A 13,221-nucleotide genomic window follows, 5' to 3' on the forward strand; every position below is an offset into this window, starting at 1 on the left:
ACCGTGCCGGCCTGGCCTCCGGCGTGCCCCCACGCTCTTAGCCACACACACGCAGCGGCGCCTTCGTTCCCTTCGAGTTGCGGCGACGGCCGGTTTCCCAGCTCGGCCCTCCCGCGCTCAAGGGGGCGCTGCTCCCCCCGCTGGCGGGCCCCGCTGGCTGCTGCGCGGGCCGCCGCTCGTTGTCCGGGCGGCCGCGGAGTTCCCGTTCCCCTCAGGCCCGGGGCAGCGGAGCGCGCGCGCTCGCTGGAGGAGCCGGCGGGGCGGGGTCGCGCAGGAGCCGCCTGCGGTCATGGAGCCGGGCTCCGGGCTGCAGCGCAGGGGCGGCGGCGCGGGGCGGGAGTTCGCGGCGGGGGGCTCCCCGGCGCTCTCGGGGCCGCAGTCCCGCCGCAGGAAGCAGCCGCCGCGCCCGGCCGACTTCAAGCTGCAGGTCATCATCATCGGCTCGCGGGGCGTGGGCAAGACCAGCCTGATGGAGCGCTTCACCGACGACACCTTCTGCGAGGCCTGCAAGTCAACCGTGGGTAAGGGCCCCGGGCGGGCGGGCGCCGGGCTCTCCCTCAGGCCCGCCTCCGCCCCCCGGGAGAGCGGCCTGGGCGGGCCCACGGGCCCGGCTCTTGTCGCCCGCGCTGCAGCGAGCGCCGCGCCTCCTGCGTTGCCCCCGCGCCAGCTGGGACCGGGCTCCGCCCGCCCGCCCGCCCCTCGGGCCGGTGCCCTGGGGCTGCAGCGCCCCCCGCCAGCAGCCTGTCGTGCCCCCTCGCTGCTGCTGCTCTGTCCACAGCCCCCCTCAGGCCCTCTCCGCGGCCCTGCCGCAGCCCTCCTCAGCCGCACGCACGTCCCCGCCGCCGGTCGCTCTGCCGACCTTCAGAGCAAGGGAGGGGAACCACAGAGCCCCTACTTCCCTCCTCCTGCTCCAAGCCTCACGCCTCTGAACTCCTCCAACTCGGGCGCCTCACCTTCGGCCCCAGCAGCCCCTGGAAACGTAACGTGAGCGCTGAAAACAGGAGAAAGGCCAGTCACACGTTAGAAAACTCCCAGAGAGCCTCTTCCCGGGGAGTGTGGTGTGTGGTGGGGGGGGGCGTTGTCACTGGTGTTGGGAGAAATGTAGAGCCCTGGCTCCTCAGGATAAGGCTGGCACATGTTGCGATCGGTTACAGACCATTCAATTTTATTCTTAAAAGGCGCGCTCAAGCCGGTAATGGCGCTCTTATAATAGGAGGTGGATGTCAGGGCCTCCCATGTTGCATGTAAAAAACGCAAGTATTTTAAATGTCAACAATTAAAAAGGTACCTCAATACACAGCAAACTGAATGTGGATGAAAATATTGGGTCAGGGTTTATGTATGTAATTCACTGTCTTGGACAGCAGATAGCAGAGCAAACAATTTGTTTTATAGCAAATCTTTCTTTGCTATTAGTTTAGTCATCAGTATGCACCCCTTCAGGTGGAGTATTTTTTTGGTACAGGAGGGTGAAGGATGAAGGGGAGGAAGAATCAATCCTAGAGCAACCTGAAAACAAATTTTAGTCTGCCTTGTTATTACAGGCTTATTTTTGGAGCTGAATTTTCCGTGTTGTGACAAGGTGGTTGTTATGCTAAGGCTATCCTTCTGTAAAATGTGTGCTTAATTGCAGCTTGGAGCCTGAAGAGTTCTAAACATCTGATGGAAAGTAATAGTGCTGCTTTTTAGAAATAAAGAGGTATCTTCCTCTGACAAATTAATTCTAAAATGGTTGCTGTTACAGTTTGTGTTTATTTTGACAGTTTTAATGTTTATTTTGACAACTCTTTTATTCCTTGCTGGCTTCTTTGAAAAGCTAAACGTGGTAGTGCTTATTGTTTTCTGTTAACAGCTGTTAATATATATGAAAATACATTGTTCTGAAGTTAGGAGCACAGGTTTTGCTTTTTGTTACAAAACCTGAAATGTGCAAATAAAAGTGCCAGAGAGATATCACCATCTAAAGAGATGTTAATATAGATTTGATTTTGGTGGTGGTATGAAGAAACACTGTTAGTTTCCATAACCCATGACAAGCTTATTTAAGGTTAAGGAAGTGGGACTATGATTGGAATTTATCCTCTGTAAGGCTATGCCTACATTACCACTTTCAGCGCTAAAACTTTAGTTGTTTAGGGGTGTGAAAAAACACCCCCTTGAGCAACAAAAGTTTTAGCGCTGAAAAGTGCCAGTATAGATAGCGCTGTATTGCCAGGAGCTATCACTGCTGGTTCGGGGTGATTTTTTTTTTTTAATCACCAGGAGAGCTCTCCCTGGCGATAAAGCATGTCTAGACTGTCCATGTCACAACTCTGTGACATGGGCAGTGTAGACATACCCTTAGTCTCCTCCATGATGAACAAGGTGTATGCAAGAAAATTTGTTGTTGACCTGTGTTAAGCACTCTTTCTGGGTGGGATTAGCAGTAAAACCCTGTTGATCTTTCATGATGATTAAGGGCATGCAAAAAGTACTGGAGGGAGTTGTGCTCAGTTTTTATCTGAGTAATGAGCAAATCTGATTTGCTAGATAAACCAGTGATTCAAGCACACAAGCTTCCTAATTTTAACAAAACAGGAAATAAATGATGGTGTGGTTACAAAAGATTTGATCTAGAAAGTATAGCAACATCAAATGGGCATAGGAAATCTACTTGCACCAAACTACATGTAGAAATACTTGAAAATAAAAGCATTATTTTAAGTCTTCATGATTAAAGTTTTAAAGTTGAGAGCTGTTAAGAACTCTAAAGTTAGTAGAACATGAAGAGCTTTTCCTAGCCCCAAATTAATATACTAGAGTTGCCCCTTAATTCTTCGTACCATCTAGCACGGAGTCTTCGACTTGGAAAGAAAATACAAGGTAGAATAAACTCTACTTTTATACTGATGGTGTAAATCCAAAGTAACCCCATACTGAAGTTAAACTTAGATCAGAACTTGGTCTTCAGTTGTAATCATAAAGCACCTTCCTATTTTTCCCTGTTATCACCTGTCCAGGGAGAATGATTTTCTGGCATTACAAACAAAAAGTGTGGTTGAAGCGGAAGTGAAAATCTTGTGACTGATCCAGCAGGACGTGCTTCCCTGTTTTTGGGGCGGGGGCAGAAGTTCGGTAAATTGAATGTGCTTTGAGCTCAAATTTGGGAGGAGAAAGCTAGATGTAACTGAAGAAACAAATATACATGGGGAAAGGGGTTTAGTGATATCATTGTAAATCTGTATTTAAAATAGTTTGAACACTAGAATAAAAATTCTCTCCTTTTTTACTTGATATTGAAGGTCTCAGCCCAGCTATACACTAATTTTTATATTTAGCTGTACCAGTGTAAGCCAAACAGACCAAAGTTCAAAATGTTTTCTTTAGCTGCTTAATAATCTAAGTGAAACTTGTAGGCTGTTCAGGGCACCAGGCTGACACACAGGATTTCAAATGTGATTGATAAAATGCTTGGGTGTCTCAGGTCTGTAGGAGCCAATGGCTGCTCTCTGCCCCTACTGAGTGATGTTATGGGCACACTGGGCAAGTGCATTTGGAGGGGAGGAAGTGATTCATTTGAAAAGATAAGGCATTTTAGTGCTTGTTTACATATCCCACAATGCAAAATTAGTTGACTAAGTTATAAATTTCTGTTGTTATAAATAATACAAAAAATCTCACCTCAAAAGCACACTACTTCTGTGAAGACTTTCAAAAATGACCTGTCAGATTTCAACAGCACATCCTCACAGCAGCATATGGTGTACTATATATCTATAGTGCTTTGCTGTTTTAAATAATAAACTCCTTGGATAGAGCATTGTTTCCTTAATTTTATATTTATATAACAGGAGCTTACTGGATCTCAAATATTTACTAATTTTGGATACTGTTGCCAAACGAGTAACAAAAGGTTGCTGTGTAGAATTTTGTAATGCCAGACCTGAAGATAGTGGCTTTTAGTTGGTCTGTAATCTTACTATTAGACCACAGCTTCTATTTGTACTTTTAGGTATTTTGACAAAGATGCTACAGTATTTTGTTTAGAAAAGTCATTCTCTTCATGTATGCACAAACTGATGGTATAGTTCTTGCTATCCTTTTAGGGATAGCATTGCCTCTTTCCACTGACACCAGAGATTACTGTAACTGAAAGAAAATAGAGAATAAAAGTATTGATCTTTCATAATAGCACATTTGACAGTATTGTAAAAAGAAAAGGAGTACTTGTGGCACCTTAGAGACTAACCAATTTATTTGAGCATAAGCTTATGCTCAAATAAATTGGTTAGTCTCTAAGGTGCCACAAGTACTCCTTTTCTTTTTGCAAAGACAGACTAACACGGCTGTTACTCTGAAACTTGACAGTATTGTGTAATTCAGTTTTCATTGTTTCCCTGTGTAGTCAGTGACTTGTTTAGGAGTTCCTCACACTACAAGAGAGTTTGGTGTGTGTGGGGGGGTTTATAGGAAAATTTGATCGGAAAACAACAAATTGTCAGGATTTAGGGGGTCTTTTAGGTCTTCTACATGAAAATACATTTAAGTTTTGTGTAGGTGGTTTTTAACTTAAAATCGAGTCAATTTTTTTAAAACATTTGTTCCTTTTACTTATTAGTAATACTTGGTATTATCCTGAGCTGAAATCTTTAGTCACTGGATAATTATGATAAAATATATAGATACCAAAAATGGTTTAAATATTAACATTTTTAAGATTGCTATATTTCCCCCCAGCAGTTTGAGGCAGCAGATGATGAAAGACCTGTATTTAAATCTCACTCCTGCCGTTTGGAGTTTTATAGAGGTGACATGCTTTCAGAGGCCTTCTGCCTGTCTAGCTCATGGGTTGGATTTTTTTGTGTGTGTCTTGGGGGGGATGCAGAGGTCTAGATCACTTGCTCTCAAACGGAAATTTGGTGAGTGGATTGAATACAGTTTTGTGTGACTTGTTGCTATATGACAGGCAGAAGTGCAAAGGGCTCTCCAATAACTGATGTAATTGTAGCTGTGAGCTAAGAAAGAAGACAGTAATTCTCTGTGAGTTCAGAGAAGACTTGCAGTAGATGAAGAGTACCTTTTTAATGAAAAATCAGCTCAGTTTACATATGAATACGTTTACTCAATTAAGCTTGATTCTAGAAATGATTTATATTTCTATAATGTGTTTGATTTGACTACTTATCATATTAATCTGGGTGTGTAATAAACAAGTGGTGCACCTGGTAGTATGTTCAAATAATGTTCAAAGAAGCCACTTGCATTTGCATGCAGTCAGTTTTATGCCAGAAGAAACCGTGTTCTCAACTTTTCTTCTGGTAAAATCCAAAAGTCCAGCAGGAGATTGTTCACAAACAGAGCTGGTGGCATGCTTACTGCAAAAAGTTTAATCAATACTAGCTGTTGTACACTTTGTGATGCAAGTAATCTACAGAGAGATGTTGTCATGGTATTTAGGAATGAGTAATGCAAGGGTTAAATGTGGGTCCCCCCCCCTAAATAAGTACACAAAATAATTGGTTCTCTTTAAAAACCTTTCTTGTGTTGGTTATATTGGCACCATGGGTCAGTCAGAACAACTAGTAGCCCACAATTGGTACATAAATGAGAGCATGTAAGTAAACCAGCAAACCAAGTTTAGTTCTTATTGTAATGACAGTAAGTATAGGGGCTCTAGGTTAGCAAGGACTGTGGAATGCAGCTGTCAGACTCAGTCCAGGCTGTGAACAGCTGAGATAATGTCAGAAGCAACAAAACACGCAGATGATACTCAATTATGGGTTTGTATTTTTATCTCTGGAAGCTGAGAATTATATATGGTGAAATTTTTTTTTTAACCCATGACTGAAATGTAATAATCTCTGAGGTGAAACCTGGCTGCTGCTTAACATGGCAGCAATTCACAATTTAGGACAAGAAGTTAATAAGTGTATGATAACCAGCTGAAAGGAAAAATGTACGTACTCCTGTCTGAATTTGGCCAGAGTGTTGGGGCAAGTCTCCTCCACCATATTCTTGCACAAAGTACCTTGAGATCATTTGTGACAAGTATACCCAGTTTAAAAAAAGTGTATTTTAAATGTTAGATTTCAGATTTAAAGTATTGAGTTTATGGCATGAATAGTTTCTACTTTTTTAAAAGCTGGGCAATGCAGTTGGCTTAAAAGTGTCTTGAGTTTTCTGTTTGGTCTACATATTGGGAACCCAGTAATTTATCACAGATGCAACTTCCTCCATCACAAGTCTTGGAAATACAAATATTCATTCAAATTAACCCATAAATCTAGTTAATACAGGAAGTCTGCTGCTCATCTATTCCCGTTGCCAAAATGTTGGTACACTTCTTAGCCTGAAGCACTGTAAATCTACTTCTGCCCACTGTTCTGCCATTGCAAGTTAAAAATGTATTTGAAGATTTACTTTATAAAAAGCTGTTTAATGATTAAAACATTTTGGAAATCAATTACAACTTTCTGGTGCCAAAACTGATGCAGGTATAGTTAATGCATTAGTTTTCATCCATGAATCATTCTTGATCTTTAACCTGTTTGGTGCTCTGTGAAAGCGGTGGCTTCACTTTGAATTTATTTTAAAAACAACTAATTAAAAGAATCTTGATAGAGCAAATTTTTTTTAAAAATGGGCATACCATTTTACATTCCATTTTACATTTCGTTTTAAAAGGTTTCCATATAAGTTTTTCTTCTCCTTTGATTACATGAGTCATTTCAGTAAAGAAGAAAGTAAGGGCCTGATTCAATGCTCCTTTAAGTCAATAGGAGTCTTTCTATTGACCTCGCTGCACGTTGGATCAAAGCTTTAGTATGGTTAGTTTATAGGCTTTAAAATTAATCTGTTCAAATAATTTTGAATTCACCTGCTCGGTTTGTCTGTTTTGTTGCTGCTTTCCTCTCCTGCTCCTCAAAGTCACTTGTGTGCTGAAATGACTCGGACTGCCTCTTTCCTTTAAAAATCGTTTTCAGTAAACCTTAAATAGTAAACGTTTAACCAGAGGAGCTCCCCTTTGTCCTTTTAAAAAACTAAACAAATTGTTATACTTTAACTAGGGGGAACTACCCCAGCTATATTTTTTCCAACTATGTTTTTCAGTTTGTGCCTTGCTTGAGAATCTCCTTGCCCCAAGCCAGAATAGCACATTTTAATCTGCCTGGGGCCAGCCTTTGGCGCTAATCAATCTGTGTTATATGTAACAGTATCAAACGATTTTTCAATAACAAGATGCATCATACTAACCATGCTCACTGATTTACCCTCATTTTGGCTGTCACTAATGCACTCAATGATTTTCTGCAAATTTCACACGCACGCTGTTACTTTTTTTGACCTATACAGTCACTTTTTAAAAGGATACTGTCAGTTTGTTTAGTTCCACACATAACATGCCCATTAGAAGTTGTACATTGAGGTATCCTAAAACCTGATCAGTTCTTCTTAGAAATGTGATCATTGCAAAAGGTTTTATGGTAACGAAAATACAGTATGTTTTTTAAAAATGCACATGTTGATCAGTTATAGGAATCGCTTTAATACAGAGTTCACATGTTTATTCTATCAGTAATAAATAGTACATTCTCTGTTAGGTTTTGAAGGTTTTACAGCATGGCTTAATGCATAATCTTGTATTTTTATATCAAATATTTTAATAAGGGATTGCTCGAGCTTTTAATCATATTTTGACAAACACATTCTATTTGCAGGAAAAATCACTTGCTTAATAGACTTTTCCAGGACAGCACATGTTACGCAAGTTTCCAGAAAGAAATACATTGAATCAATACAATGTGAGAACACTTAATAATTAATAAATATAAATCAGAGGCTCAATTCTGCACTCCTTACTCATGCAAATCGTCCTTTTGAAGATCCTAAGAGTCTTGAATGTGTAGGCAATACAGATTTGGACCCCAGTGGGAGGCTTTAAGATGGCAAAAGTGGTGCTGGTGTTTGTGAAATAAGGGCATCCAAAACACACAGCCCTCGATTCCAACTTGCACACAAAGAAAAGACATTTCGGGATTTTTCCTTTCAGTTTTCAGAATGAGTAGCATGGTTTTATTTTAAACATATTCATTGCTTGTGGCACACTGAAGACTTGGTGTGGGAGGAGGGATTTTTTTTAAAAAGGAAGGGAATTATAAAAGCCTGTTGGCTCTTCCCAAAACATCATAAGCTAGCACAAAGTTCATGCCTTATTTCAAAGTAAGAGTAAGCAGGTGCACCTGCCATCTCCTAACATAGTTTGCATACATTTGACCACTGGTTTATGATGACTAGCATATTAGGCTTTTAAAATACAGATTGGGTAGAGTTAGGATCCTGTCTCCATATCTGGGCACCTTCTTAGTATATGTGTAACATGCCTTTGGTGTCATGTGACCAGGATTCATCACTGAATTTGGTCTGCTAGTTGGATCATTAGCTTTGCCAGGCCAGGTACTGACGGGGAGTGCAACGTGAACACTGATCCATGCCCCTTTTTGGGCACCTAAATAAGCATAAGTGGCCTCATTTTCAGTAGTGCTGACACCAAACAGCTCCCTCAATGGAATTTAGATGAGTATAGTTAGTGGCATAGAGAGCTTACATGAACTCCTTTTTTAAAAAAAATCTCATTTAGATTTAATACACTTTTTAACACTAAGAATTATCAAGTGTTCTGTTTTATCAGATTATATCCTGTGCAGTTCAGTTTTTGCAGTGTGTTTGCATAATTAAGCACCTGAATGCTGAGGTGGCAGATTAAATTGCAGTTTTTATTGATGTCTTTTGACGCAGGTCATGTTCTGATCTGTTGCTGCTATTTCCTCAGGTTTGGCTGCATTTGTCTCCTGTCTCTACTCCTTCTTCAATAATATTTTTGATACTTAGGCTACAATTAAAAAAAAGGTTGGGTATACCATGCACCTTTGCATGTGCCAGTTATTTTATTTTATTTAAGGTTTGAAGAATTTTCTACTAAACGCAAAATATGTGGTTAATTCTGCTCTCCTGAGATTGTGTGATGGGGACATTAGAAGGAGCCTGTAGAAATCAGAAGTTAATATTCTGTTTGATTTCCTATTTCAGTGATTAAAATTTAATTAGCAAAGACGTTGTGACTGATCTTTGAGGAGACTAGGAATGATTTATGTTGTATGCTATCCTTGTTCCCTTATTGTCAACATGAGGTACACATACCCTGACAAAAGATATTTTTAAACAACATTCTTGTAACAGTACTATTAATGTGGAAAGCAACCAATAAATCACAGAACTGGATAGTTCTCCCCCCCCCCTTTTTTTTTAAGTTTGCTCATTCCGAAATTTTGTCTTTGTTAGTTAAATTAAAACTTGCTGTAGTCAGTGATTTGAGTTATGCAAAATTTGGTCAACATAAAGGATTCCTGAGGTTTTAATAAAATTAAATGTAGTTTTAAGATAGTGTTCAAATTAAGTGGAGAGCACTGGAGTTGGTTAGAAATGCCAGAAGTTCTGTGGGAGACAGCTAGATGTACTGCTAGCAATACTGATTTTGCATTTCTGTGCTGTATTAAAAACAAAAAATCAAGCCAGCCAAAACAAGACATTTCACTGCACATGCTTCTCCCTCTAGGGAAGGAGAATGTGAGAATAGACACATAGATGTGTAGTCACTTTGCTTAATGCACTGCAGGATTGTGCTCATATACAACAGTAATGAGCATGATATAAAAACCTATTTAGACTACAGCAGAAATTGTAAATTAAGCTGTTTCCAAATAGTTTTCTAAGGCCAAAATTATCTCGTCCTAATTTACATTGGCATACAGCCACCACAGTTATTAAAACACGTGTGTGTGTGCGCGCGCGTGTGTGCATACTTGACCTCTTGTGTCGGAGGTGTACGTCCTCACCAGGAGCACTTGTATCAATTGTATTGTCAGCGTGGGGCATTGTGAGATGGCTTCTGAAAGCCAGTAACAGTCGACAAAAGCAATGCAGTGTCTGCTCTGACACTCTGTCAACCTAATTACATCAACTTTGAATCCGTTCTGCACGAGCAGGTGGTGTTACTAAATTGGCGTACAGAGGCACTTATGTCAGTGGGAGTCAAATTTAAGTCAAGACACTTCTACAGCTCGGTTGATGAAAGGCAGCTTATGTCGACCTAACTGTGTAGTTTGAGTGGTAGCTGTATTAGTCTATATCAGCAAAAAGAAGGAGGAGTACTTGTGGCACCTTAGATCCTAACAAATTTATTTGGGCATAAGCTTTCATGGGCTAAACCGCACTTCATCAGATATATGGAGTGGAAAATACAGTAGTAAGAGGATATACTCACACACACACACACCGTGAAAAGATGGGGGTTGCCTTTACCAACTCTACTGAGACAAATCAATTAAAGTGGGCTATATTATTTTTTATTACAAATATTTGCACTGTTAAAATGTTAAACAAAAGAACTAGTATTTTTCAGTTCACCTCATCCAAGTACTGTAGTGCAATCTCTTGGTCGTGAAAGTGCAACTTACAAATGTAGATTTTTTTAATTTTATTTTATTTTGGTAACATAACTGCACTCAAAAACAAAACAGTGTAAAACTTCAGAACCTACAAGTCCACTCAGTCCTACTTCTTGTTCAGCCAATCACTCAGACAAACAAGTTTGTTTACATTTGCAGGAAATAATGCTGCCCGCTTCTTGTTTACAATGTCACCTGAAAGTGAGAACAGGCGTTCTCATGGCACTGTCATAGCTGGCGTCACAAGATATTTATGTGCCAGATGCACTAAAGATTCGTATGTCCCTTCATGCTTCAACCACCATTCCAGGAGACATGCATCCATGCTGATGACAGGTTCTGCTCGATAACAATCCAAAGCAGTGCAGACCAATTCATTTTCATTATCTGTGTCAGAGGCCATAAGCAGAAGGCTGATTCTTTTTTTTCGTGGTTCGGGTTCTGTACTTTCCGCATCAGAGTGTTGCTCTTTTAAGACTTCTGAAAGCATGCTCCACAACTTGACCCTCTCAGGTATTGGAAGGCACTTCAGAGTCTTAAACCTTGGGTCAAGTGCTGTAGCTATCTTTAGAAATCTCACATTGGAACCTTCTTTGCGTTTTGTGAAATCTGGAGTGAAAGTGTTTTTAAAATGAACATGTGCTGGGTCATTATCCGAGACTGTAATAACATGAAATATGTGGCAGAATGTGGGTAAAACAGAGCAGGGGACATACAATTCTCCCCCAAGCAGTTCAGTCACAAATTTAATTAATGCATGATTTTTTTAATGAGCATCATCAGCATAGAAGCATGTCCTATGGAATGGGGACTGAAGCATGAAGGGGCATATGAATGTTTAGTATATCTGGCACATAAATACCTTGCAATCCAGCTACAAAAGTGCAATGCAAATCCCTGTTCTCACTTTCTGGTGACGTAACTAAGAAGAAGTTAAAATTTTACATGGTTTGATTTTTGAATGCAGTTTTTTGTACATAATTGTACATTTGTAAGTTCAACTTTCATGATAGAGATTGCTCTACGGTGCTTGTATTAGGTGAATTGAAAAAAACGATTTCTTTTGTTTTTTCCCATGCGAATACTTGTAATCAAAAATAAATATAAAGTGAGCATTGTACACTGTGTATTCTGTGTTGTAATTGAAATCAGTATATTTGGAAGTATAGAAAATATCCAAAAAAACATTTAAATAAATGATATTCTATTATTCAACAGTTCAGTTAATTGTGATTAATTTTTTAATTGTCTTATTCATCATGAATAATTTTTAATCACTTGGCAGCTCTATAAATAACACTTTCTTATTGTAAAAACACTTGTAATAAGTATCAAATTAACTTCTGAATTAGAATAAATTAGCATGTACCTTTAGAGTACCTTTAGAGTTTGTCTACACACAATTTTGGAGCCTGCAGGAATGAGCTTGCTAGCCAAGTTGGGTGAACAAACTTGGGGGCTAGCAGGGCTCCCATTGGCTCTCTAAAAACAGCTGCAGAGATAATGCGTGGAAGCTGTAGCTCAGGCTGGAGCTTTAGCTCTGAAGTCTTTTGAGGGGGCCCAACTAACTTTTAAATGTTAAATCACTGGAATAATTCTATAGGGGAATGTACTCCTCCACTGTGCACTTCTGCATCCTGTCACTTCTTTCCTTCAAGACAACAACTTACAAAGCTCCTGCTTGGAAAATATGATGCACTTCAACAATCCAGCAGCACTGTGTTCCTTTTGCTGCCTTTGTGATTTAGAACAGCCCCTGCTACAGGTGTGAATGATAAATGCTAATCTAGCATTTGGCTCCTCACTATGAGTTTCCTGGTCTCCTTTTCTACTCAAGCACATGGGTAGATTCTTGTAGTGTTAGGCAAAAAAGTTGATGTACTGTTCCATTTCTCAGGATTGGGAAACACTGAATGTTGAAATTAAGAACTCGATTTAAAGAAAATTCACTAAATGGTATATCGTGACTAGAATGTTGCATACTAGACATCATGGTTGGATTGGGAGTTGTGTTCTAGATAAATTTAAGCCAAATTTCCTTGTTTCTTGAGTTAGATCTTTGTATGTTGATGTAATATTTTAAAATTATTACGGAATATTTCTGTAGCACCCTAATTATCCTCTACAGACAAAGTAATGAACTTTGGATGCTTACATTTTGCAGATTAAAGAGGACTGTCGAGAAATTATATTTTAAAAAGTAACTTCTAGCTGTGTTACTAACACTTTTTTTTAAAAAATTGAAAATTTTTTGTTGTCCTTTTGTACTTCACGTACTTTGGACACCATATTCAGACTAATCAGTTCCATTTTCTTTTACTTAACTCTAGCATAATGTTATAATTAGGCTTCCAAGAATGCAGAAAAAATCATTCATTAGTTTTTAATCATGTTTCATTAAAATATTCTGAATTTTATGAATCCTTTTTTTAAAAAACCCTAAAGTAGGGGGGTTATAAAGTATTTGACAATGTCTGCTTAAATTTCAAGCCGCATATTGTATTTCATCTTATTCCTTACTGCTTGTATTGCAGTAGTGTCCTGAAGCCCCAAAGAAGATTTGGGGTCCATTTTGTTAGATGTAAACATGAGAAGTCACATTCTTTGCTTTGAAGAACTTTACAATATACCTTAAGATGCAGTGAGTGTGCTAAATATTTGGAAGCAGGTGGGAGGAAGTATAAGGGTAAAAGTAAGAGGAATACTTGGGTCTGTAGTCTACTGTGTTTACAGTTTG

At 39.7% G+C, this 13,221-nt stretch overlaps 1 protein-coding gene across 1 annotated transcript in view; it reads left to right on the forward strand.

The window, feature by feature from the left end:
* Window positions 1–208: 208 nt before the first annotated feature.
* The window catches only part of RAB12 (RAB12, member RAS oncogene family), a 33,635-nt gene continuing 20,622 nt past the window's right edge, over window positions 209–13,221 (forward strand). Inside the window, exon 1 of the mRNA XM_073331575.1 lies at window positions 209–521. Coding sequence (XP_073187676.1) covers window positions 290–521 — 232 coding nt within the window. The 5' untranslated portion in view covers window positions 209–289. The remainder of the gene's footprint in view (window positions 522–13,221) is intronic.

This window comes from Lepidochelys kempii, chromosome 2 (assembly GCF_965140265.1).
Source record: "Lepidochelys kempii isolate rLepKem1 chromosome 2, rLepKem1.hap2, whole genome shotgun sequence".
Classification (NCBI taxonomy): Eukaryota; Metazoa; Chordata; order Testudines; family Cheloniidae; genus Lepidochelys; species Lepidochelys kempii.